At 40.1% G+C, this 25,975-nt stretch overlaps 1 protein-coding gene across 20 annotated transcripts in view; it reads left to right on the plus strand.

Moving 5' to 3' along the window:
- The first annotated feature begins 389 nt into the window (after window positions 1-389).
- UNC79 (unc-79 homolog, NALCN channel complex subunit) overlaps window positions 390-25,975 on the plus strand; it is a 110,489-nt gene continuing 84,903 nt past the window's right edge. For 18 of the 20 annotated variants that reach the window (XR_011141632.1, XM_068946884.1, XM_068946889.1 and 15 more), the window contains exons 1-10: window positions 390-525; window positions 5,926-6,046; window positions 11,938-12,242; window positions 15,694-15,864; window positions 18,613-18,705; window positions 19,823-19,878; window positions 20,537-20,666; window positions 21,719-21,783; window positions 23,729-23,817; window positions 25,041-25,081. Coding sequence is in view for 19 of the 20 variants with exons in the window: in XM_068946884.1 (XP_068802985.1) it covers window positions 504-525; window positions 5,926-6,046; window positions 11,938-12,242; window positions 15,694-15,864; window positions 18,613-18,705; window positions 19,823-19,878; window positions 20,537-20,666; window positions 21,719-21,783; window positions 23,729-23,817; window positions 25,041-25,081 (1,093 nt within the window). In the remaining variant the exon portion in view is untranslated. Of the gene's footprint in view, window positions 526-5,925; window positions 6,047-11,937; window positions 12,243-15,693; window positions 15,865-18,612; window positions 18,706-19,822; window positions 19,879-20,536; window positions 20,667-21,718; window positions 21,784-23,728; window positions 23,818-25,040; window positions 25,082-25,975 lie in introns of those variants that run through there. The other 2 variants (XM_068946894.1, XM_068946900.1) reach the window with 2 other exon arrangements.

Below are 25,975 nucleotides of genomic sequence, written 5' to 3' on the forward strand. Positions count from 1 at the left end.
CGAGCGAGACCGCGGCCCCTTCGGAACGGGCACCGCCGCTTCTAACCGTGCTGCGGGGACAACGGGAGCCGCTTTTACCGCGAGGTAACCCCGCCACCTCGGCAAGGCGGGGCAATATCCCCCCGACCCTTCTGGCAGGGAGCGCGGCCGCCGCTGCGGCCCCCCGGCCCCGCCCCGCCCCCGCTCTCCGCCCGGCGGCAGCGGCGCCCGGCGGAGTGGGGGGGGCGGAGGGAGCCGCACGCGCCCCCTCACGCAGCCGTTGCGGCAACGGCCGCGCTGCGCCGCCTCTCAGCGCCCACCTCCCCGCGGCCCCGCGAGGCGCTTTCCCTTTAAGAGCCCGTCCCCGCCTCCGGCCCTGCCTCGGCCGCGCCCCGCGCCCGCCCGCCACTCCCCGGCCCGCAGCCCTGCGGCAGCGGCCCCCCAGCGCGGCGCTGAGGCGGGGCGGGCAGCGCCTCCTCTGCGGCCGGGGCGAGCCGCTGCTCGGCGGCCGCGCGGGCGGCAGCATGTCCACCAAGGCGGAGCAGTGTGAGTGGCGGGGGCGGCCGGGGGCGCCCGCTGCGCCGGGGGGCGGAGGGAGGGGGCGCCTCGCCGCCGCGGGCCCCGCGGGGCCGAGCCCGCTGCGTTCTGCGGGCGGCCCCGGCGGGTAGCGCTGGCCGGGCTCCTGCCGCGGGATCGGGCGTCCGTGGAGGAGCTGATGTGAGGGGCTGCCTTCCTCCTGGCCTCTTCCTCTCTCCCCTCCCCGCCGCTGTGCCGCTCGCGGCCCCGAAAGCCCCTGGCCGCCCGCCGCGCGCTTTGCCGGCGGGGTGGCGTTTCTGCGCCGCGCTGCGGTGGGAGCAACATGGTTGCGCAGCCTGAGCGCGGGGGACGCAGGGGGAGGAAAGGAGGGAGCCGGTGGGTGCCGGCGGCGGAGAGAGGGGGGACGTCGGTGTCCGCAGGGTGAGCGGGGCCGAGCCCGCCGCGGCGCCCGGCCGAGGAGGAGCCTGGAGATCTTCCTGCAGAGGCAGGAGAGGGTCTTGAAGGCGGTTTCACCGAGAGAGGCAGGGAGCGGGGAGCGGTGATGTCATTCTGGCTCGCGCCGTGCACGTTTTGGGTGACTAGCACGGGCCTGGCTGCCTCGCGGTGGCTGTGGGCGGCCCCGCCGCCTGCCGTGCCTTCCCGCCGGCGTTTCCACCACCATGTTGTCGAGAGCCGATCGGAGCCCGACCAGATGACATGGTGGCTGGGGCGTCAGCAGCCGGTCCGCGCTGGCCTTCCCACTGTTGTTTCTAGTGATGCCAGACGGTGCGTCTGCAAGAGCCCTGGTGGGAGGCTTGCAGAAAAACACCAGGGCCCTCAGGCTTGTCGTCACCCGTATCAAACCTACGGTCTCTCCTGATGTGCTGTCTCAGGAGTGAGGCAGGGAGCCTGTGACCAGTAGTTTGGATTGATTTTTTTTTGATGGGATCTGACACCTCCGATGCTGTCCTCTTGGTTATGATCTGTTGATTTTTCAGGTTGTTGAGAAGAGCCCTTGTGCTTATATAAGGCTGTGCTGGATTGGGCTAGTGAAAATAATACTTGTATTTTTCCTTTAGAGTTAACCACTTATTTACGGTGACAGGTGATGTTGCTATTAGACTATTATCTGGGTACTAATTTATTGGTGTGGGGATGCATTTGTGGCCAAGTAAATAGAGAGGCGATGCTCTGATCATGTAGCGTCTCTGAATGTGCGGTGTTCAGCTCTGTACAGTCCTGTTCTTTGTATCTTCTTCCTTTCCCCCTCCCCTGGTGCTCTGAACTTGTTTCCTCTTTCTTGTGCTGCTCACACCTTAGTTATGCTTCGTCCACACTGAAGAATTTCTGTTGTCCCTTGTCCCAGCAGTGTCTTTGGCATTTCCTTCTCTTCTACTCTGCTGTCTCCATTCCTAATGTTTTTTTGTCTGCTCAGTTTGAGCTTCTCTTTCATGTTTTTACCTGGCTGTTTTTCCTTTTCATCTCCTTGTTTTGTTCAGGAGACTGCATCTTGGCTCTGCCAGGTCCCTGTTGTTCTTTGTTTTTAAGCAGATTTACTCAGGGTCCAGACTGGAGATCTTTCCTTCTCCTAACACTCTTTTTCATGAGGCCCGGGTAGAATATTCAGTTAAGGGCATACCCTGTGCTTTCTAACCCACTGAATGTATTTTGTTTACTGAGGCTGCTCCCCTGACTAGCTCTTGTGACATTTTGCTCTTTGCATAATTTCAAGATTCTCTCACTTGCAATTTCTGACAAATGGTGATGGTCTCCACCAAGGATTATACTGATGAGTACGTCACTACCAGGCAAACTTTCAAACCCTGACTGTTGCTCCTTCTGCCCTGCTTGACTGACAGGCAGTCTCAGGTAGGAGTCACAAGTTGTAGTGAGTCTAAACTTACCAAGAAACAGCAGCAAAATACTGTGAATGAGGAAACAGACTGATCAGTTCAGGAAAAAAAAAAAGGCACTAGTTTAAACATGGATCTGTGGCCACACGGGAACTGTTCCTACCCCACAGCTCTGAGTTTTGTCAGCTTGTATGAACAACAGATTAAATGGTGATAGTCTAGAAAATGGCCTTGAGAAGCCTCCCTTTTTTGTGACTACATGCATCTGATACCAGGAAGTATTGACAGTGACTTTTATCATTTGGCTCATCACCACAGCATGCTTGAGATGTTCTGTTATATCCAAAGAGAATTAGTTCTTTTTCAGCTCAAATAATGATAACTGATATTTAGTTGTGGTAAGTAACGTGGGAATGGACTCACCCAGTTCTTCCCTAGGGCAGTGGAACAACTAAGACCATCTTTAAAGACTCTTTAAGAGTTTTCCATTTGATTCAGTCAAGGCTTGCAGAGGGGTTAGGGGGCTTAGTTAGGTCTGTGTAGATACTAGAGAGATACCTAGCAAAGTACCATGGGATAACCTCACCATTTCTTTTTTAATGTTGACCTTATGACAAATGGCTAAGCACTTCCACAGAGTGACATCACTTTCTGCAGTATGACTCTCTAGGTGTTCAGTAACTTGGAAAATTAGGTCATTTATGCACTTCTGTATCTTCAAGGCTTGCAAAATTTTGCTCTAGGGCTTTCTTTCAGAAGGTTCTCAGGGTTCTGGCACACTGTAAAACGGTGAGGCTGAAACCTTTAGCATAAAGCTGAAGCAGTAACAAATGATATATTTTACAAAAAAAGTGATAATATCTAGGGATTATAAATAAGTTGTCTATTCTGTTATTTCAATAACAGAATAAATGGATGAAAATGCTGATTAATAGAAATGGATGGATTTCCCTCTTTATATAAAACAGCAATTATAGACATCCTATACGCTTTATTGAATAGAAGAAGCTCTAGAGAGGCAGACAGCTCTTAGAAATACATCTAGACCTGAATTCTGCCATTATTGCTGGAATTTGTTAATCCAATTAACTTTTGAATATCTGACAGTGAACCATAGCAGCCACAGTAAACTGTATATCCTGCTATGAGTTGTTCTCTGCTGGGTGCTCTGATATGTCATCTGTTTTCTTTGCAAAGATGCCTGGTTTATACTCTTTCCCCCAGCAAGAGAAAGCAGCATCACAAAATACATTTATGAAGTAATTTTTTTTTCTTCTTAATCTAATATACTCTTGATTGGTTTTTATAGGGACTTTCATCACCACAGAAAAAGATATGTGTCTGTCTTTAAATCTGGTAAACTGATCTGCGGATGCAGGAGGGGAACAGATATAACAAACAGAATGGATGAGGTGTGGGAGGAGGAGGGGAAAACAGGTCTTTGCTAAAATAAACGTCTCCTTGTAACCTGGAGTGAAACCCATAATGACCGAATGTTACTATCACAGCGTCTAAGCAATTGTATGGGAAGAGACAGGGGTAACCTCCTAACAAGCACAGCTCATGTGACACAGGCCTATGTATTGGCCTGAAATGCTTTAATTTAACTCATAGCTGTAGCGAGACAGTGTTTTTCACATGACAAAACTTCTGTTTTCAGTTGCTTTAAAAAAAAAAATAGTGATCTGTTTTATTTATCCATTACAGTCACCTTAAAGTAATACCAAGTTTGTAAAGTAAAACACTTAGAAGTGAGGAAATATCATAATTAAGGTGGCTTATTTATCCTTAGTTTACTACTTTTGCATATGCGTTATGACACCGTTGCGAATTGCTTTTTTCACTTGCCATTTCCCCCAGCCCTAGTCAGTCACACAGTGAGCCTTCTCCCAGTGATGAAGCAGGGTAACACCGTGAAGGAGGCTTTTGTATGCAGAAGCTTCACTTAATGCACAGGTTGGAAGGGTACAGTGAGTATAGCAGGGAGTAAGAGAGAAAAGATGGTCTTGATAAGGGCAGTTGACTGTTGGAGGACTGGATCTCTTGTCACGTAAGTCAAACAGTATTCTTCACTTGCTTATTAATTGAGCGTTCCTCATTTTGTAAATAATTGACTTGAATTCAGCAAGCCTAGTTTGCTGTACTACTGAGCACTTGCAGATGCCTTTATGTACTTTGGACGTAGCTGTATGTATAAATATATATATAGCATTTTTATCTATTCTGGAAAAAATGGCTCTCAATATCTCAAGTTGGAGCCTCTAACAGCAGTAGTAAACACTTTGCTCCTGATGTCTGTGCTTCAGTCTTTTTCTTTGTTATGAAGACTGCGCCAACTGTTCTCTTTCAACCCATCAGTGATGTAGGAAAAAAACCCAGAGTGCTCGTGAAATGTTCAGATATAGCAGCAGAGGCATTGGAAAGTCCCTCTGGAAGTTAATACACCACTTTTCAGAGCAGGACTTAGAGAATTATTCATTCTTTAATACATGGCATTGAACAAAGGAATAAAACAAAGCATTGACTGCTTGCTTGTTTAGGAAGCATTGTTTATGTCCCATATTGAAGGAACCCTGTAGGGGGGGAGAAAGGGTGTATTTTGGTGTACTTAAAGACTGTGTCATAATCAATATGTTCAATGGGATAAAGTCATTCAGAAGCATCTCACCTTTTAACTGTCTGTTACACGGTCTTGGTACACTTTTAACATGATGAAGAGTTTGCTTTCTTTGAGGCTGTGTCTGCACAGACCAATGCTGTGAACAAGTGCTGAGCGTTCTAGCTAGTATTGTAGTTGAGCTGGTACAGCACTCTGCCTGAGCCAATATACTCTCTTTCTCAGCACAATTAATTAGTCTGAGTAGAGCAAAAATAAATTCAGAGTGTACTCAGCTCTCTCTCCATGAAATTTTCTTGTGCCATATAGGCGATGTTAAGCACTGAAGTTGTGTTGAATAATCACTTTCTTCCAACGCTGAACAAGGATCTTTATTAGAAAAGATAAACAATATTTTTTTTAAAAAAAAGCTTCAGTAAAGGTGTATAGCTTCTTGACTACATTCCCCCTGTTTCTGACTTCTACTTCCCCCTGACTTCTCAAGACATTTAAATAAACAGCACAGATCATCTCATATCAGTGTTTCATTGCACAAAGTAAATTCATGGCCTAAAATAAATCACATAAGCTCTCTCTATCCTAAATATTTCTATAGCCAAAGCAGAGACATAAGCTATCTACCTCATATGAACTGTATGTGATCCAATGACTCATTCGTTATAAATGAATCTGGAGATCCTGGAGACACTGAAAAAGTGCAGTATTTTTTTTTTGACTTGCTAACACAAAGTCAGTCTAAAAGTAAGAAACAGACGTTCACTGCCTTTCTTGCCTTCCCCTTGGCGCTCTTGCACTGGAGTATTCAATTTATTCAGCCTAAATAGAAAGAATGGAGAGACTTGTCTCTTTGGTATCAATTTAAAACAAATTCAGAAATGCTAGGAACAGATGCAATTCCCTGAAAGTCTGCAATAAATTAATTGAAAGTTTCTATATTTCTGGTTTTTGTCTTCTCTGTAGTTGCTTCCAAAATACGCTACCTCCAGGAATACCACAACCGGGTTCTCCACAACATTTACCCAGTGCCCTCTGGAACTGACATTGCAAATACTCTGAAATACTTTTCTCAGACATTATTGAGGTAAGTTTTAACTAATGCTCCTGAAGGGGGGGGAAAAAAAAGTTAAAGAATGTGGGGGGATTCATTGACTTTTTGCTTGGTTACAAAATTTAACGGGTCAGTGCTCAAACAAAGAGTCAGAACATAATTTAAGAAAATAATAATATGAATATCTTCAGTGGCTGTTGCCCAATATGCCCAGTTGAGCTGCTTATTGAGTGGCTGCTTCTAAAATAAACTTGGTTGATTACACATTTGCTTGGCCCTCCTAAGACTTAGCTGAGTGCACAAATATGCTGAACTTGGGAAGACAGGCGATTATGATCTGTAGTGTTTTAGAATTGTATACCTATGACCTTCTTGACAGTCCTGGTGCTTCAGGATCCTAGAGTGATGAGCCAGACAAGCAGAACTAGGTTCTGACTGTCCCCTGATTCAGCTGGCTGTCACATTCGGGTTCTGGTTCAGCTGTGGATAGCAATGAGTAGGTGCCAGGTTTGGATCCACGTCTGGATCTGGATGGCAACAACAGATCAGGATTGTTCTGATCTGGGGATTTGATTTAGTCCGGTGTTTAGTGATTATATATAGTACTACAGTATATACTAAGTAGTACTAAATATGCTGTGATTACAAAATACCTTTAATGTGGAAGATACTACCTCTCATCTTGCTATAAAGGTCATTAAGAATGACACGCAGGTTCCATTTTCCTCCACAGTGCTACCTATTGGATTCATATTTTCAAACTAGTTTTAAAATGGCTTTTGAAACTGAATTTTTTATTTTTTTGGGTGCCTAGATTTTGGCTACCACTAGTTTTCATATCCAGAAAAATGCAATTAAAGCAGCACTTCTGTGTGTAGTTCTTAATATGTACCTGAGAAGATTGTGCCCCCGATGTCAGAAGATAAGTTGAAAATACAGCCATCTGCTAATGTTTCCTCATCAAACAAGGCAAAATACAACTAACCTATATATTTGTGCACATACTCCTGTAATACAAATAAGTTAAGAAGAAAGAATTTAAAGTTGGAAGAATGACAGTAGTTCCTTCTAACATTTATTTAAAGCCCATTAAATGTAACAAGATTCTTGAACCTGTTTATAAATTACAAATAAATTTTAATACATTTATTTTTAGTGGATAATATTTTAATATATCTTTACATTTTTAAAATAAAAATATACATTTATAAAAGATGCGTGCACAGAAATACTCATTATCAATGGAACTTCTTTTTGCTGCAAACTTTAAGAACTGCCATTTACACCTGAAAACTTCAAGAATAGAGTCATTTAACCATTGTGAAACTTATTGCACTTAGTAGTCATTTTAGAGTGATGAAGAAACTTAGGCAACTGTAGGAGTTTTTCAAGACTGATAAATGAAATTTTGTCTCATGACATTGCAGCAGTGGAAAAAAATGTTCAAAGGGTTGTTGAAAATACCTCTGAAACGTAGCTCTCTTCCCACATCAGGATTTTTAAATGGATTATTTGTACAATATACACACTTAAATGACATTTAAGGCTCTATGTAACAAAACAGCTTCTGCTTAAATGCTGTGGGCCTTAGAAAGTTAGATTTGATTCTGAACATTTTACTCCCTTGCTTCTTAGCTGTAGCCACTCAGTGCTATAACAAGATACGTTTCTTTTTGGGCAGAAGTCCATGAGGACTGTTTGGATTTCAACTCCTCTACTTAGAGAAAGCGCCCTGTTTTATCATTCCGTTGCCTTCCTCTTTCAAAGCAGGACAGCTGACATGTCCTGTGTGACAAATTCTTCACGCCCTATGAGCAGTGATGTTTCTGGGATTACTGGAAAAGCTTTATACTTAATGGCTACAAAAGCAGATCAGAAATAAGGGTAGCAGTTGCATAGTTGAGCAACTGAATTTCTCTATTTCAAGCTAAGAATGAAACTGAACCAGAACCCTGATGCTGATAACCCTGAACCTCTTGGCGCAGAAATGATATTTATGTCCGATACTCATATCCACATGGTTCACAAACAGCTTTGTCCTTTGTAATCTTGAATCTGAACAGCCTCAGAGCTGAAGAGCACCAGAAATTCGAGCCAGGACTTGGGTCTAAATTTATTAAGTGGACTGCATTCTGATACTCAGCAAAGTCAAATCCGTGTCCCAAAACCTTGTAGTTGGGAGAATTTGAACTGTGGGCCAAAGCCTGAGTGCTATGATTGAAGCATTGTGAGTTTATACACTAGCTGATACTAAGAAAGAAACTGTATAAAAAAGCAAAACAAAACATACTGTGTAGTTAGTGTGGCAGATGGAAAGAAGGAAACTCCCACCCACTTTGTGCAGATCTCTGCTAGATTTACGCTAAAACTAAACAGATTTGTCAAGAGCCTTCCTTTCTGAAGAGCATGTTCAGAAATTTCTTTGAATGTGCTGCATGCTGAATCTTCTTTCTGCCTCCTACACTGAGACTCCGTTACACAAGGTTTAACATTAGGGATGATGGAGAACAATCTTTCCAGCTACAAGCAGAGCAAGTACAATGGATTCAGGCTACTAAGAGAATACTGATCAAACAATGGCAAAAGTGCCCATTGACTTCCAGGAACTTTGGACCTGGTCTTCAGAATAGATTGCCTGTGTTCACCTTGCTATTTAAAAATAACTTTTATAAAATATTTTCCAATTCGGTTTGTACTCTCTTTGCAGCTGAATTTCTAGGGCAAACGTTTCTTGGTGAACGTATGCAGTCAAAGGAGAGTAATGGGAGAATAATAGGTAGTCTGAGAAATCCCATGTGGTGATGGGGTTTTACAGGTGTAGCTTTTACTGTTTATTATACTTTTTACCTTTCCATGTTACGGACATGTTGACTGTGTTCTTTTCAGTGGGCATACCCACTGTTTTGGATCACAGTCATATCTCATGTAATTCTGCTAGCTATAGTTGGACTGCATAAGGAATTTAATTTGCTCCTTTGCTCTGTACATAGTCTCAGCCTATCACAAGCTTAGGGGTGGCGGGGGCAGTTATGCAATGGTTGAAACAATTCAGTTCTTTATTGCTATGAACAAACATCACATAAATTCACCATACACAATGCATAGCACGTTAATTCATTTAGTTCTTCCTTAATTTTCTCTTTGGGCAAAAGCATTTCTTTACGTTACAGCATGAATTTAAGTTTCATGCCTGCTCATTTTCAGTATTTTCACTTGAGGAATGACCTAAGACTTAATAAGCATCTTCTAGAGGAGCTCATACTTTCCTGTTTTCTTAGAGAAAACTCTCTATATTTCTTGGCTCTAGGTGAAATGTTTTACATAAGGAATAGTTATAAATGCTCAGTGGCTAATCAACAGTCACGTTTGTTTTGCTGCCTTGGAGAAATGCAGTTTTCTTGCAGGCATTTCAGGAAACCTTTCCTGGAAGACAGTAATTTTGAGATAGATTCGCAGCAAAGGTGTACAAGTTTTGAAACAAGCCCTGGTAGCTCTCTTGCATGTCATGAAGCAAGCTCAGCCTGGAGTTATGATCTGCAGACACTCCAGGTTCTCAGTACTTGGTTTGCACAGTTACAGGACCAAACTGCAAAGATTATATCTTGATTTTTAGGCGACTTAGTAGCTTTTGAGTTTTGATTGTTCCCTTTATTCCCACTATAACTTCTGGTACAGGCACAAACTCAGGTCTGAAAGTTTTCTAAATTTGCATGATTGGAACTAGAATTTAGATACGGTCTAATTGCTGTTTCTGAGGAGATCAGAAGTGTGTTCTAATCAAGATGCAAGACTCTATGCTTGGATCTGTGATCTGACGGGCCATAGCTCCATGTTAACAGGAAGGGAAGACTTTATTAGTGCAAGCTCTCCATCCCTGTGTTACACGTTCCAAAGCAAGAGTTAATTAGTATCATAATATCTTTGCTGGAAATAATTGCCCTTGAAGTGGTGTGTTGCCTAGTGAAGGGATAGGTAATTGATATCTGTTAGTAGGCAGGGATAGAATACAGTTTACTACCTTCACATCTCTAAATAGGAGGTGCAAAATATGGCAAATGAAAGTCAAGCGAATTAAAAGTTAATTTGAAAAAGAGGAATCGGCACTCTCATCATTTCTTTTTAAAGTCATACTAGATTTTAGATGCTTTTCTGATATGATTTCATAAACACTTTCATGACAGTCTTATCCCTTTTCTTGCACTGGACATTGGGTAACAGAAAACAAAATAGTCTGGCAAATATTTTAAAGCACAATGAAAAAGCAAAAAACCGTACGGTTTCTTAAAATAGACAATATGTCTGTCTCTTATTGTAAGTGTGACATGTCAGGCCTGCTTGATGGTAGCGATTTGGCACAAAACTAATTGTAGAAGTGTTGTATATATGGCAAATGAATGGCACCTCCTCTTATAAGCACCTTAGCGTGAGTTTAACTTACTCATGTGAGTTGCATTGACTTGTGAGGTAAGTTATAATTGTGCCAAGATAGTTTTAAGATAGGAATCTCTGTACCATTAAAGAGGACTGAGATTTCCAGGAGTGCTCCCTCTTGACATAACTCTGATATTCAGAAGTCAATGGAAATTTTAATGCTACTCGTTTTTTTCTTATAAGCTTTAACGTTGACTCAGGAACAGAGTTAAACCAACAGCAATTGCTTTTGGAAATCTCAATCCCTGAAAGGTATAAAATGTGTTTTTAAAAAAAAAAAAAGTATTGTGTGTGGTTTAATATATTTAAAAGGTGTATTATACTTTCATAGGCACATATGAAGATTATGAGGTAACCCTGTAATTGCTAAACTATAACGCTGCTTAAGCAGCAATTTATTGCTATTTTTAAAGTAGTGTGGTGGGTTTTTTCTTTTTAGAAAACTGGAATAACATGTTTACAACATTCTTAGAATGACATAGCAAGCTGATTGACATATAGCCTCTATTTTGATTCCCACTAAATCCTTTTTATTTTTTTAAATTATCTCTTCTTTAGTTTGTAGTGAGTTTTGTTGAATAATAACGTAAGTAGCAGCAGGAATGTATGATAACACACTGTCTGATCTGTAGTTACATAACTGGTCTTGCTTGCTTAGCCCTTAGATTTTGAAGGTAACTATTTACCCAAAGAGTGTTTGTATCCATGAAGTAAAATGTTTCCTCCCTAAACATGGACAAAATTAAAAACACACATAAACAACCATTATCATTAGCTCACAAACGTACGCTAAAGACCATCTACTATATATTATTTTATAGCTTTTCCAAATGTAGTTTAGTTAACATTTTAGAAATATTATATTATTTCTAAATCCATGTGCCTGTTTAAACTTCATTATCTCAAATGATACTGACTGAGTGGTCATGAAACAGTATCATAAAATACATACAGACATTATTTTGATGCAATAAACATGTGATTTTTAAGAATATCTTAACAAACACACATGTTTATTCTTTGCTAAAACATGTTTCTGCAAGTGCCACACCTATATTTTACATGTTTTCAGTCAGTTCGAAAGATTTCACAGGAAAAAAAAAAAACTCTCAAAATATTATCACAGGAAAATACCAAGCTATTTTGGCACTGCTATTTTTTCATAGCAAACGGTTTTAATTCTTAGAATTTTGCCTAACTGTGAAACATGGGTAGGGCACTGAAACATGCATTTTTATATTTTTGCTCCTTATGAACCAGATAACACATGAGATGCAATGAAAACTTTCATAAATGTCAAATTTTAATTCTCCTATTTTGAAGCATGAAAATGAATGGTTGCTAGATTTGTAGACACACTGGTTTTGGTAGAGATTGCATCTTATGTGGGATGTATCTGGGTGTTTTATTATTTGTTTTATAGTGTCATTTCAATGTAATGTGCTGTTCTTTGTGTCTTTGTTGTCTCTTTTTTTTCTTTGTCCCCCCAACAGCATTTTGTCCCGCACAGGGAAGAAGGAGAATCAAGATGCCTCCAATTTGACAGTGCCCATGACCATGTGTCTTTTTCCTGTGCCATTCCCACTCACCCCATCTCTAAGACCACAGGTCAGTTCCATCAACCCTACTGTTACTCGCTCCCTCCTTTACAGCGTTCTGCGAGATGCTCCATCTGAACGTGGCCAGCAAAGTCGTGATGCTCAGTTATCAGACTACCCATCTTTGGACTATCAAGGACTTTACGTGACACTGGTGACACTGCTGGATCTAGTTCCCTTGCTACAACATGGTCAACATGGTAAGCAGGCCCTTGAACCCTTCCAGTACGCTTAACTTCAGTGCTGTGAATCCATGAATGATGCGTAAATACAGTAGAAGAGATGGGCCTAAACTGACCTGGATCTGGAATTCGAATCTCCTGAGATGTATTTATATCCAAGTGTTTGGTTTGACTTGCTTAAATAAAACGTGTTTTTTTGCTAACTGTGGATTTGGGTTTGAATTCTGAGGTTGACTAATTTTCAGTGATATATTGGTGGTATGTAACTAAAATACAGTGGAATGTAACTAAAATAATACAAATGGGTCTAAACCATCTGGACTTTTAATTTGAATCTGCTGGTGTGTTTTTGGATTGGTCTTCTGGGGTGGCTCCCTTAAAGAGGCATGAATTACTTGCAAGTATATTATCTGGCCTATCAGGAATATGCAGATTGAGTGTTTTGGTGAAGGTCCATCTCTGAACAGAACATAATGTGTGTTTGATTGAAGAAAAAAACTTTCTAACCATGGTAATAGAGATGGCATTAAAGTATTCCTGGGTAAAAAGCTCTATCTGACTTATAGAAAACAGGGGTTTTCTATATAACAAGGTTTCTGTGACAGTGCTGCATTTGTATTGTTTTTCTCAAGTTCTGCATATGTGCAGCTTGTTAGTCTGTGATTGTCCATACTGGGAATGAGGAGCCCAGCACTTTCACTAGGGTATATAAGCCAAATACTAATTTGCTAAATACTAATTGTCACCATGGTATCGGGGGGTGTACTTACATGGTTCAGTACAGGTAGTACTGTGCCCCAATCTGATAAATTGCTGAAACTCTTCAGCAGGAAAGCTGCTTCTGCTGAATTCTAAATTCCTTTTGAACTGGGAGCATCATGTTTTGAATAGAAGACTGCTGTCTGGTAATGATGGTATGATCTTGGAAAAGAGGGAATTACAGATTTGTTGACTTAACTTTAATTTCTGGAAAAATGGTGGAGTTAATTATCAAAACAACTGTTTAAAACTAGGTAACATGGTGATAATTAACATCAAATGGAGACTTGTAAAGAACAAACAACGCTGAAGAAACTCAGTTTCCTTTTATGGCAGCACAGTGGTCCTCCTGGCGGGATTTTCTTGTCTTCAGTCAGGCTCTTGTTGCTGTGTTACTTGACAATCTAATAAGGAATCTGGGGACATAGGGTCCCCACTTGAGTGAGGAAAACACTCTAAGAGTAATTACCAGTGGTCATGTCAGCTGGAAGGATATACGAAGTGGATATCTTACAGGAGTCTATGCTGGGTTTAGTGTTATTAAATATTTTTATTTTTTTTACTTGGCTGATGGAAATGAAAGAACACTTATATTTGCAGGTGGTATCAAGATGGGGTAATAGCATGTCCTCTGGGTAAAAGAAATCTAATTCAAAATGATCTTGGCAAATTGCATTCAGTCTTAAGAATTTCTTCAATTCATTTAGGACAAATGTAAAATACTATGTTCAAGCAAGAGATCATATACGGAAATGAAGTGGAGGGATGGAAGCTTAAAAGCAATGCTGCAGAAAGATCTGTGTATTATTGTGGATCAGAGGCTGACTGTAGTCACTAATGTGTTAATGTCATACTAGCAATCTATAAATAGGAGTTTTGTGTATGAGACATCCGAGGTGTTTTTTTTCATTCTAATAGCCTTCGCAAGGCCTCAGCTGGAATAAAACCTTCAGAGTTGTCCATCTGGTCTCAAGAAAGACATGGATCATTTGGGAGGAGTCCGAGAAAAAGAAGCAAGAATGATTTGAGGTCTAGAAAACCTGAACAGTGAGAAAAGACTAAAAGGACTTGGTTTGTTTAGGTTAGAGAGGATTCAAGGGAGACATGATAATCACATACAAATACATGAAGATTGCTGCAAGGAGAAATAAACTGTAACAAACTATTCTTTGGGGTCACTTAGTCACTCAGGATAAGAGCTAATGGGTTTAAGTTGCAGCAAAGGAAATTTCAAAAAAAGAAAGATCTTTCCATGATACAGATGGTTCAGCAGTAGGATGAATTGCCTGGAGAAGGAGTGAAGCTTTCAGTCTTGCAAATTTTTAAGAACACATTAGATAAACACCTGCCAGGAATAATTTGGTTGGCTCATACTTGGGGCAAGGGGAGGTCACTTCCTATTTCCTGTGCTTCTGTGTACAGTGAACTGCAATTTGTGACACAACTTGTTATTTATTCCTCCCTCAGCATAGCGTTTGATTAAAAGAAATGTTTTTTTTATCAGAACAATCAATATTGTTTGGGTAAGTACAACTGGCGCACCAGGCGGTCCCGAACTTTGGTATAATCAGATTCTACAAAGTTGTCAATATGGTAAATATCTATAGTAAGAGAGTGACGCTTTAGCACTAAGGATCTGTCTGTTACTCAGAACACTTGCAAGAAACACTTATTATAACTCATATGGTCTTAAACCTATAGATAGATCTCTAAGCACTTGACAAAGGCAAATATAAATCATCCTAGTTATATGGATAGGCTAAAGACCTGTGCAATATACTTAACGTTGCAGAGAGAGTCAGTAACAAAAGAAATTGCTCTCATGCAGGGAGAAGGATATATGATGGAGAAGGTTTTATGATGTAATGGAATCATCACACAGCTTTAACCCTGGTGTTCATTAGGTGCTGTAGCCTTTCCCTGAGGGTTATTGGCCCCAGGTCTATTTATCATTTGAAAGAGATTGCATATATATATATATATATATATATATATATATAAATATATATATGCAATAATCTGCCCCTTCCATGTAGTTATCAAAGCTGCACCTTTCGTAAGTATCCCTTCCAAAGCTTATATTATAATTAGTTACGATAAGTCTGGAAATTCTTGATAAATATCCAGTTCCGTTTAAGCCTTGGCCACGTTTGGCCTCAATGGCCTACTGTGAAAACTGTTACTAGTCCACAGTTCAGTCACGTGTCTGCAAAATTCAGTGATGCTTCCTTCTGCATCAGTCCTTTAGGCTGGAGTCTCTTATGTGGGGTCATTTTGCAGCTCTCTTAAGGATAGTTCAGATCAAAATCTATTATCCTATGGCTGGGGCGCTTTTTGCAAAAGTGGGCCTGTCAATACCAAAATACTTATCAAATTCCTATTCTATTACTTACTTCTAATAATACCTCTACTTGCATCCAGGCCTGTCTATGTAGAGGAGTTGATACTATTGGCTGTCCTGTTCACATTCCCTCCAAACTGTTCTGAGTACTGTTGAACAGCTATTTCCCTCTGCCTTAGACGAGGCTTAAAAACGGTGGACCAAGTCACTTGTCTGTTTTGTCTGTAGTGGTTAAGTTTCTGAAATAACCTGAGGAGAAAACTTGAATTTGAAAGTAAATTTTTATGACAGTTTTTTAAAACCAAAAGTACCCAGTCACATTTATTTTTCATTGTAATAATTCTATATTTATTTCATTTTATTCAACAGATCTTGGGCAATCAATTTTTTACACTACTACATGCTTACTTCCTTTTCTCAGTGATGATATTTTGAGTACTTTACCTTATACAATGATTTCAACATTAGCTACCTTTCCTCCATTTCTACACAAGGATATTATAGAGTATCTCAGCACATCTTTTCTGCCTATGGCGATATGTAAGTAGAACTCATTCTGGTATTGTTCTGTCTCAGAAAATGGTACACTGCTATAATAATATTTGACTGCAGGAATCAATGTTTGATTTGTCATAGAGTTGTAATGGGACATTGATCTGCCTTATGTATATACAAAAAATAATTCCATGTGACTATTCTTCTGAGGGATTAATTCTCTAGACTTATTTATTTACTATGCTTTATGTGTGACTTCTTCCTTCGTTTAAAGGGTGATGTTAAACTTATTTAAGAAATACATTGTTTTCAGTCTCGCAGAACTTCCAATGACAGCAGTGGAAGTCCTGAATACAGAATTAATGGACAGAATGCTTCTAAAATAATTGGTTACGACATATAGCTTTTATGTCTGAATTAGATTTGGATGTACAAGAATGACTCTTCTTTGCTCTGGATGCAGTCCTGAGCAACCTACTCTAGCTGACCCTGCTTTGAGCAAGAGAGGTTGGACTAAATGATCTCCAGAGGTCCTGTCCAACCTCACTATTCTGTGATTCTGTGAGAATGTCTTCTCCTTATTTGCATGCCAGACCTTTATGGAAAAACTTGAGCTTCTTTTGTACTGTGGTCTACAGTGATGTCAATGAAGAGCATAGAAGATGCTGTTAGAACATGGAAAGAAACATGGTCCAGAGTTTTAAGTTTAAGATTTTGTAGAAATTTGTCACGTGCGTTGTTTGCCTCTGCCACTTGGTGGACTTGGAGAAGTCCCTTAACTGTTCTGTGCTTCTATTTACCCATGTAAAATAATCCCTTGTAAGACATTTCAGTGAGATTTTCTTTGTTACCTTTGATGAAAGGTCTAATAACAGTATGCAGTGGATAACACTATGATATTTTTCATATATATGTGCAGTAGTTCCTCTTCGGGTTAAAGAACAGAATGTTGCACTAAACTTTTTCCCCCAGTACTGTCGTCTGTCAATGAACAGCTGATGTAGGTGATTTATCCAGCCCTGTATATCTTCAGGTCTCTAAAACTGTTCTCCAAATCAACCGGTTGAGCCAAATCGCTTGTTTAATTAAATAGAGCCTATTCCTTAGTTACCCTTGGCAGAGATAGCATCCAGGTAACCGAGGGCAACCTTTGTTAAGCTTCCTTTTCCTCAAACAGTTGTGGTTAGATTTTTATAAGAAGCCAGTCTGCTTTTCTTTAAATTTGGCTTCTAGTCCTTCTCCTACCCGGAGAGCTGCATTTTGAATGCCAGGCTAGAGCTGCTGGTGCATGTGTATTTCGCAATATAAATCCATGCAAACAGAACTTGCCATAATAATTTGGGGATTATTTTGAGTGGTTTATAGTGATGAGGCATTGACTAGGCAGAGAATGGCTCCAGTGGAGCAGTAGTTAAATCAGAGGTAATATGACATGTATACTCAGGCATCTTAGGAATATTATATCACTACTCTGGTTTGTGGACCTGGACCTGTGTACCAAAATGTTGGACTGCTTTGCACCTACTTTTTTTTTGTTTTCAACTGCCATTAATTCAGGCAGCTTGTACCTGCAGAAAAAGGTGTCCTCGGGTATTTTCTTTGCCTTTTTTGTGGTTGAGATTCAAAAAAGAATGATTGCAGTCCAATGGAGAGAGTCATAGCAATGTTGGGGCGTGTGGGGAAGTACCAGATGGGAGAGACAGAAGTCACCTTTTCCCTTCCCTTCTTCTTCTTCAATCAAGTACTCTTAACTAGAATCCTAGTCTTCTCTCACTGGGTATGGGTCTCTCCTTTTACAAGGTGAGCGTAGAACCTTTCCTTCCCTGGTGTTGAGCTCGCAATCAAGCTGAAAGAGAGGATGCAAGACATGGTATAAGGAGTCAAATGGGAGGGATGAAAGCGTCTCTCTGAACTGGTAGCTCTTCTTCTGTATCTCCATCCCAAATTCCTGGTATCTGAGCCCTGGCAGCCAGGCTTGGGAAAGTGCTGAAGAATTAGGGTGGGAAAGGACATGTCACATCTCTGTGTAGGAGGTTGTCTTCAAAGCCACGTTGCCATATTATTGTTCTGGAAATAAACACCTATGTGCTGCAGTTTTTCTTCCAAGTATACTGCTTGACAGTTACCAATGAACAGGAGACAAGCAGGAACGCTAGGCACTTCCTGTGTGAGGTCAAAGTCACAGCAGCTTAGCTATGCTTTATTATTATTGTTCATCAGTATCTTAGCACAGTTCACATAACAAGGGGAATTAGATTTTCTTGTATGTAGCTATAGCTTGAACTCATGCCATGTGTCCCTGAGAAGTAGGCTGTACCCTACAGCAAGAGCCAGCAGCTGCCACCAGCCCTAACGCTTCACCAATATATCTCAAAAGCAGGCTTTCCATTTCTCTTGTTTCCTTATCCTCTGCTTCCTCTTGCTTTTGGTAGGATCCAGATCTTATGACTGTACAAGTGAGATTGTTCTGACCACTCTGGCTTCTGAAGTGAGAGTGCCTGAGAAGATCACTGTCTTTTGTTAGTGGAGCTCTGAGAAAGAAATCTTACAGGTCTGGGAAATCAAGTGTGCACTCTGTGAGGCAATATTAAATTCAGTCATCTCTTTCCTCTTTCGTCAGAAAAGAGCTTTCACTTCCTACAATATAGAACGGTTGTTCTTTTGTTAATGATGTGACACCTTGGGGATTTTATTTGCATAAGTTGGAATTGGAATTATGTGATATTCTTGCCTAATTTTCCTTGCTGTACACTAGGAAAAAAACTTGCTGTTTTTTTCCCCCTTTCTTTTAAGTGGGATCCTCAAAAAGGGAAGGTGTTCCAGCTCATGTCAATCTATCTGCATCGTCAATGCTGATGATTGCAATGCAGTACACATCAAACCCAGGTATGTAGAAATAGGCAACCTGGTATCATTCTTTCTAAAGCTATGAGTCTTGAAATAGTATGTTAAATGCCACCACCTGAAAAGTCAGAATGATGGAATAATTTGTTTCACCATCCAACACAGGATGAAAATTAAGTTATTTCAGTCAAAACTGGCATTTCCAAGCATGCTGTTTGAAGTAATTATTATAGTGATAAGAGAACTCATTGTGATGAAGAGATAGTATTGGGCCCAGGGTTAGAGACTCTGAACTACTCTTGCTTGACATCAGAAAATTGTGTTGATTTATAGCATCAGTGTTCGAGATGAAACAGCGCTCGCTTTGACTATAGAAACTCACAGAAACTGTTTGATTGTCTTATATTCCAATTCAAATCCTCCCCAGTTCACAACTGGCCCTGTTTTTTTAAAGGAGACAGATAATGCTGGCTGCAGACTCAGAACAGAACTATAATTAATTAACTCAGCTGTAGTTAGAAATCTCTGAGGGCAAATGCTGTTCTCTTACTGTGGTGCAGCCCCAGTTAAATCAGTGCAGTTGCACAATGAAATCAAACCAAAATTTATCTATCACATTTCACAATAGACAACCTTATCTCCCATTTTAGGTATTAACTTAGCCAGGTAGATGGTGGGGGAAAAACCTCCACACTGCAGTGTGTGCATGAGGTGTACCATGTCATGCTAATTTAAATCACAACGGTAAATAAAAGCAACAAACTTTTAAAAAGCTATTTACACAGGATAGTTTTTTCATGAAATGTTCTATTTTTGGCTCCCAGCTATCACAGGAAAATTTGGTCCTGTGGTTTTGGGAAGTCAAAAAGGTGTTCAGTGGCTCATTTCGCTAGCATGTTTAATGTAGGGCGGCTCCCATAGCCTGTGGCATACAAGGGAATGGTGTAGTGTTACATACAGTTTCCGTTGCTGCCTCAGGATGAATGACAAGATATCCACTTACTGCTTTTTTTAATTAGCAAACCCTTTAAAATAAAAGGTAATTAAATGGAGTGTAGAGCTTTGGACTGACAAAGGAAAACCAATCAGCTAATCCCATCACTTCTGTAACTTGAGTTTCCATTTCAGTATTATGTCTAAACTGTCTTTTCTCTCTCAGTGTATCACTGCCAGTTATTGGAATGCCTCATGAAATATAAGCAAGAAGTGTGGAAAGTAAGTTTGTGATCATATGTGCTTTGCAGAAATGATTGTATTTGGACTATAATGAAAGCCACGTGGCTTGAAACTTGAACTAAATGTACGCCAAGAAGTCTTAAGTGATCTTTTTATCCATCTTCCTTCTGAGTTACAGAGAGGAAGGTCCCTCCAATTTTTAGTTTACAGAAGCCGCTCCACCCTTTATACAGCAGAGCTCTGTTTTATGAATACTAGTTGGGTGAGGCTCCAATTGGCAGAAATTTAATAACAACCAATCTTCTAAGTTCATGTGGAGCTGAACTTTTACGAGAACTCTTTGTGAGTATTATCTTAGTCTGAATCTGATCTGGATCCAGTTATTTATCCACATCACACCTTTTTGCTCCATGGCTAGACAGAGGCTTATTTTGGTATATATCAGGCTAAAATATGTGGGTGGTGGTGGTAGCTGTTGGATCCCCCAGTCAAACTCGGAAGCCTGTTGTACTACATTCTTTATGAGCACATTGAAATTTGTCATCTAATCTTCTTGTAAAAGCTTACAAAGGATTATTGGTGGATATAAAATGTATATATTTTGTGTGTTCAGGTATCTTTGTGAACATACATAGTATGTATTGAATTGTGTTTTCGTACCTTGCAAAATAAATACTTTGCATCTGTCTTCACTTAGGATTTGCTGTATGTAATAGCCTATGGCCCATCTCAAGTCAAACCTCCAGCAGTACAAATGTTATTTCACTACTGGCCCAATTTAAAACCTCCTGGGGCAATTAGTGAGTACAGAGGACTGCAGTACACAGGTAAGTGTAGCTATGTTTGTATAAGCCAAGATAAATATTATAAAGGAAATGATAAAGAGTGTATTAAAATCAGATGCTTACAGCTGAAAGATGTGTTTTGAAGTCTTTTGTGCTGTAAGTTGATATTTTCTTAAGTATAAACAATATCCATTTCTCTGTGTTTTCAAAAGATGATGTTACAGAAAATAACAACTGTGATGATGGCCAGTAAATATGTTGTGTTACTCCCAATGCTAATAAAAAAAACGAAAAAAGGGGAAGAAATAAATACAGCATTCCAAATGGTCCATAAAACTTCTTTTTTGGCTCCACAAGGATTCCAGCTTATGTTCCTTTCAGTTATCGCTCTGGTTACTGTCAAAAGGGTCAGATGCAGCCAGTCTAATGGATACGTTCTCAAGGCTGAGTATAGGGTGAGAATGAGAGAGAAGTTTAGCGAGACAGCTGGAGCTGAGTAGGCAGGTGGTACAAGGTCCTTTGCCCACCAAACTCCTTGCTGATACTGATGGGCTTGTGCTTCTGTTAGTGGAGGGGAGGAGGTGCTATACCGCAGCAATTTGCAAGTTGCTTTTGCAGCTTGCCTGTCTCAGCCTGTATCTGTACTTCAAATATTCTTTGTTGTATGGGATATGTTTGGTTCACTCCTAAGATTTCTGCACCGTCTTTCCTTTCTCACGGCTGTGTTTGCGTATTGCCTAGCAATGTTATGAAATGTGTTGAGCTAATTCTACCATCCTGCTCCTGGAGGAGAAAGGTAATTAACTCCTTCCTGCTCCCAGCAGATCCTGAATTAATTAAAAAGGGTGTATTTGTGTCTTAATTTTTCCTTTTCTTTAGACTCATGGTTCACCTTATAAGTAAGTCTCTAACAGGTCAGGAGACACGTATAATCTAGATTGTTTATTATAATTATTATGCTTTGTGAGGTATAGGGTTGCATCTCTCCTACCTGTATAGCACTTAGTGCAAGAGGATATTGATCTTATTTGGTACTACTAGTCACAAAGAATATAAATATCTGTTTATTAATCAGCTGTGTTTTGGTTTTGCAGCCTGGAATCCTATTCATTGCCAGCACATTGAATGCCATAATGCAATTAACAAACCAGCTGTGAAGGTACTGCTGTTTCTTCAGGGCTCAAATGCGACCTGCTGGAAGCAGGGAGGTGGGAGTTTGGTGTTGTGCACTGAGCTCAGCTGTATGCCCTGTTTATGTGCAGGTGACTAAGGGCAGATGCTAAGGGAATAGCATGGCCCGTGGAGACTAAAGGCACCAGAACTTTGAATATGTTCTTTGGCTGCCTAAAGCAAGACAGAATATTTCTTCCATCTTCGGTAGGCTGAGTCTTGATATTAATTGTGAGGCTGGTTGCAGAGCGCTTTGCAATATTCCAAGCTTGATTCTATCTAATCATTATAATTATTTTCCTGAACATATTTATGTGTGTGTGTATGTGTATCTAATATCATCTGCACACACACACACACACCTATATACACACAATTTTATGTAAGCTACAGAGGTAAATGTACATACTGGTATCTGATTGAGGTCATGTGGTTCTTTAAGTTGAACGAAAGCTCATTAACTCTGACTGATCCTTTGCTTGGAGTGGGTCCTGTAGCAAAGCAACAAAGCTTTACTTGCCTCTACTATAGCTCCCTTTAAAGGAAGTAAATGGTATGTTCCCTGTTTTCACACGATATAACAAAAAGTAAAATGGTTTGCCCGGGATCATAGAGTGGTCTAGTGGCAGAGGCAGGAATAGCATCCCAAGTCCAGAGCATATTACTGTTAGGAGTACTTACTTAGTTTTATTAGATCTGTATTTAGTTAGCTATGTAGACCTAACAAGTGTTCCTGGCCTCATTCAAATGCTAACATAATTACGTTAGTCAAAGTTCTTCAGCGAGCTTTTTCTGCAGCCTGTTATCCTGATGGGGGATAACGGTGGCACTAGATCTCACAGATCCCACAAGGGGCCAGCTCCCTCCAGTCCAACCATTCTCCATGATCCCTTTTCCACTCCTTGGGAAAAAAAGCTGGAAGGTATTGCTTCATGTCCTGAAGATCACTAGATTCAGGATAATCACTAAGGAGAGTGAAATGCCAATGAATCTTACAGCTTTATAGATGAAATATTTGAATATTTTGAGTGATCTCTTAGCTCAACTTTGTGTGACAGAACCAGTGCTGTCTGTGTGGTAGTAGATCAAATACAGCCTGTTGTCTCTTGGATAGATTAATGTAAATCTGGTTAATGTAGACGAGAAGCTTCCAGTGAGCTGTTTATCTTTACAAGTAAGACCTTGCACTTGGATGGACTAAGGAAAAATTTTATTTAAGTGATTAATAGACAGAAGTGAAGATGTTGTGTACGCAGACTACTGTTCAGCTTTCCCTTAAACAATACAAAGCACTTAACTGAATGCGTATGTTCATGTTGTCATGTAATTGGCTAACATACAGAACGATAAAAGCTGATGCAAGACAACGAGCATTCTTTTCAAGTTTGGAAAATAGCAGCCTATGCTGCTGAGGGTCCATAATTCTCATTTTGTCACCAAAATTGTGCTGTTTAGCTACTAACCATAATGACAAAAATTAGATTTTGCTAGAAGAGGTGTAGACTAGGTTTGCTAGACTGAGGTAGAGAAATCTAGACTTTTACCTTATCTGGATCTAAGCAATGGATCCTCTAAGTGATTGTCTTTTTGGAGGGGCAAAAGCCCACCAAACCTATAGTGACTGCGAAATGTGAGTAAATGTGAATGTGTAACATAAAATATCAGTGTTTTCACTCTCTGAATTATAAGCCTGTTGGAACATGCCCTCTCCTCTTCCCATAGGTGCTCATCTTAGCTATATACCTCTCTTTGGTAGAAATAATTATGAGATTCTGTGCTGCCAGGTCCTGAGTGCCATCTTCTGGAACAGTAAATATTCTCAACAGTTACCAAAGCTGTGTAGTATTGTATGTTATAGCATTAATGTGTTGAACACTGTCTCAGTGAAATTCCGCAGACGGATGTGTTAATTCTTTTCTTCCTCTGTGTTTCAGATGTGCATTGACCCTTCCTTGTCTGTGGCCTTGGGTGATAAACCACCGCCCCTGTATCTTTGTGAAGAATGCAGCCAGAGAATTGCAGGGTAGGTAAACTAAGAGCTGGAAAATGGCCAGGTATGATCTGTTAAACTCCACTGTTTGTTCTGGAACAGTCTGCTGCAGAAGACTGCTTTTTTCAGTATGACTTGGCATATAATTTATATAGATAATTCTATTGAAATATATGGCGCAAACTGTCATCCCATATGAATAAGGGTTGTGGAAACTAACCCCGCAAGATCAGCATTTGCGCCTAGTTTGGACAGTAGTGAGTGTTAAAGGCTAAATGAATGATATGAAATTTCTGAATGAATTAATATTGTGGGATGCACCAACTACGTTAGGGGAACCTCATTAACATACAACCTTTTGCTCATAAAATGTTTTCTCTCGTCATCCCTCAGTAGTCATTAAAAGCACGACATTACAGTGAAAGCTCTTTTACAGAGGCTTTGTTACTTTTCTGTACTTCTAAATGTTCTCTAGTGTATACTGTGAAGCAGCAGAGTGAACAATCGAAACTGGTCCAAACTTGTCTGATATGTGAAAGAAATACATCCTGAGATGAGTTATTCTCATTTTTTAAATTGCTTATTTGGTATGCATAAATTTACAAGATCTACTAATTCTCAAAGGAGCTTCCAATCATTAGTTCAAATGGACAAGGTTGCAGTTAGTTCAGAAGTTACAGATGACTTTTTTTTTTTGGCCCTGATTTAACAGACACCTTTGCATCACACCAGCTGTAGGAAAAGCAATTATATCTTGTAGAAGTCACCTTAGTTTTTAAGTCATTGTTGATTTAAAGCTTCAGAAAAAGGAATTAAATTTGATAGAAGCATAGCTTCTAAGGAGACACTCCTGGTACTGGAGTGGTCTGGTACAAAATGGTACTGGTACAATTTTTTTTTCCATGTTTGTCTGTCATTCTTCACTATCATTTTTTAGCTGTCAGACTCCCAGAGCACACAGTATTTTCATGTGCTAAATTAAAGCCTTAGAAGTAATTTTTTGAAAGCCTGAAACATGATGGACCAACACAGTGGTAATTTGCAATAAGCAACACACAACAAAGACAGGTAATGTAAAGCAGTGTACAGTTTATAAAATTATGTTTGCAGAAGAGGTGTTTCAGAATAATGTCAGTCCTACAGCATTAAGTTAGATAACTTCCCTCTGTGCCAAAATAAATGCATACATAAATAAAGTAATGGCAAGCTAATTAGATTCACAATTTGTATCTATCTTCCCCCCCCCCCCCCTTTAGGGATCATAGTGAATGGTTGATTGATGTTCTTCTGCCACAAGGTAAGAGATATTTTAAGGATAGGTACAGTCTAGTCTTAATTGTACAGCCTGATGCTTACTGATATTTTTGCATACTGTATCATTTGAAATGCTGCACTATTTTTTGAAGGAATATTGTAGGATTTCAAAGTAGCTTGTACTTAAGACTCACTAATGTCTTTAAAGTTCAATTAAAAAAAATGAATTAGCTAGCTAGTCCTCTACCTGAATTAAGTAATACTCTGCAACTTTTCATATGTGAGGAAAGAGAGACAATTGGACAGATTTTCTAATCTTCAGACATCCACAACTGGTGCCTGATATATATGTATGTGTATGTATGTATATATATATATATTTTTTTGAAGTATTTGTACGCAGCACAGGTGTCCAAAAGGGGAAACCTGGCCCTGATTCTGAAGCTGTTAAAGCTTCTGAAAATCTGCTCTAACAAGGCCACAAAGGGTATCAAAAAAGGAGTATAAAATATTTTTGAATTATACAGTCATTGGTCCGGTCATGGTCTGTTGGCTAGTCGGAGATATTGCTGTTAACCACTAAAATACAGGCAAAGCTCGTCGGTAGACTAATCGGAATTCCTTACCTTTACAAGGACAGTTGCATAGTCTCTAAAATACCCTGGCAAAGACCGAACAAAGATACTCCCTGTCTTCTTTTCTTCAAACTGAAATTTCTTGAGTACTGGAGCTTTTTTTTCTTGCTGTCTCCTTTTGATTAAATTCTAATGTAGATTTTGGAATATTTCCTTTAGTTAAAGAAGTACTTCTCTTAACTCAGCCATCCATGTTTACTGAATTAGAAACTGCAGGGGCAACAGACTGAACAGATATTGCCTACAGATTAAATATGCAAACATTTCTGTAAGGAGTTATAGCCGCTATGTCTGTAGCCCCT

Source organism: Struthio camelus, chromosome 5, assembly GCF_040807025.1.
Source record: "Struthio camelus isolate bStrCam1 chromosome 5, bStrCam1.hap1, whole genome shotgun sequence".
Lineage (NCBI taxonomy): Eukaryota > Metazoa > Chordata > Aves > Struthioniformes > Struthionidae > Struthio > Struthio camelus.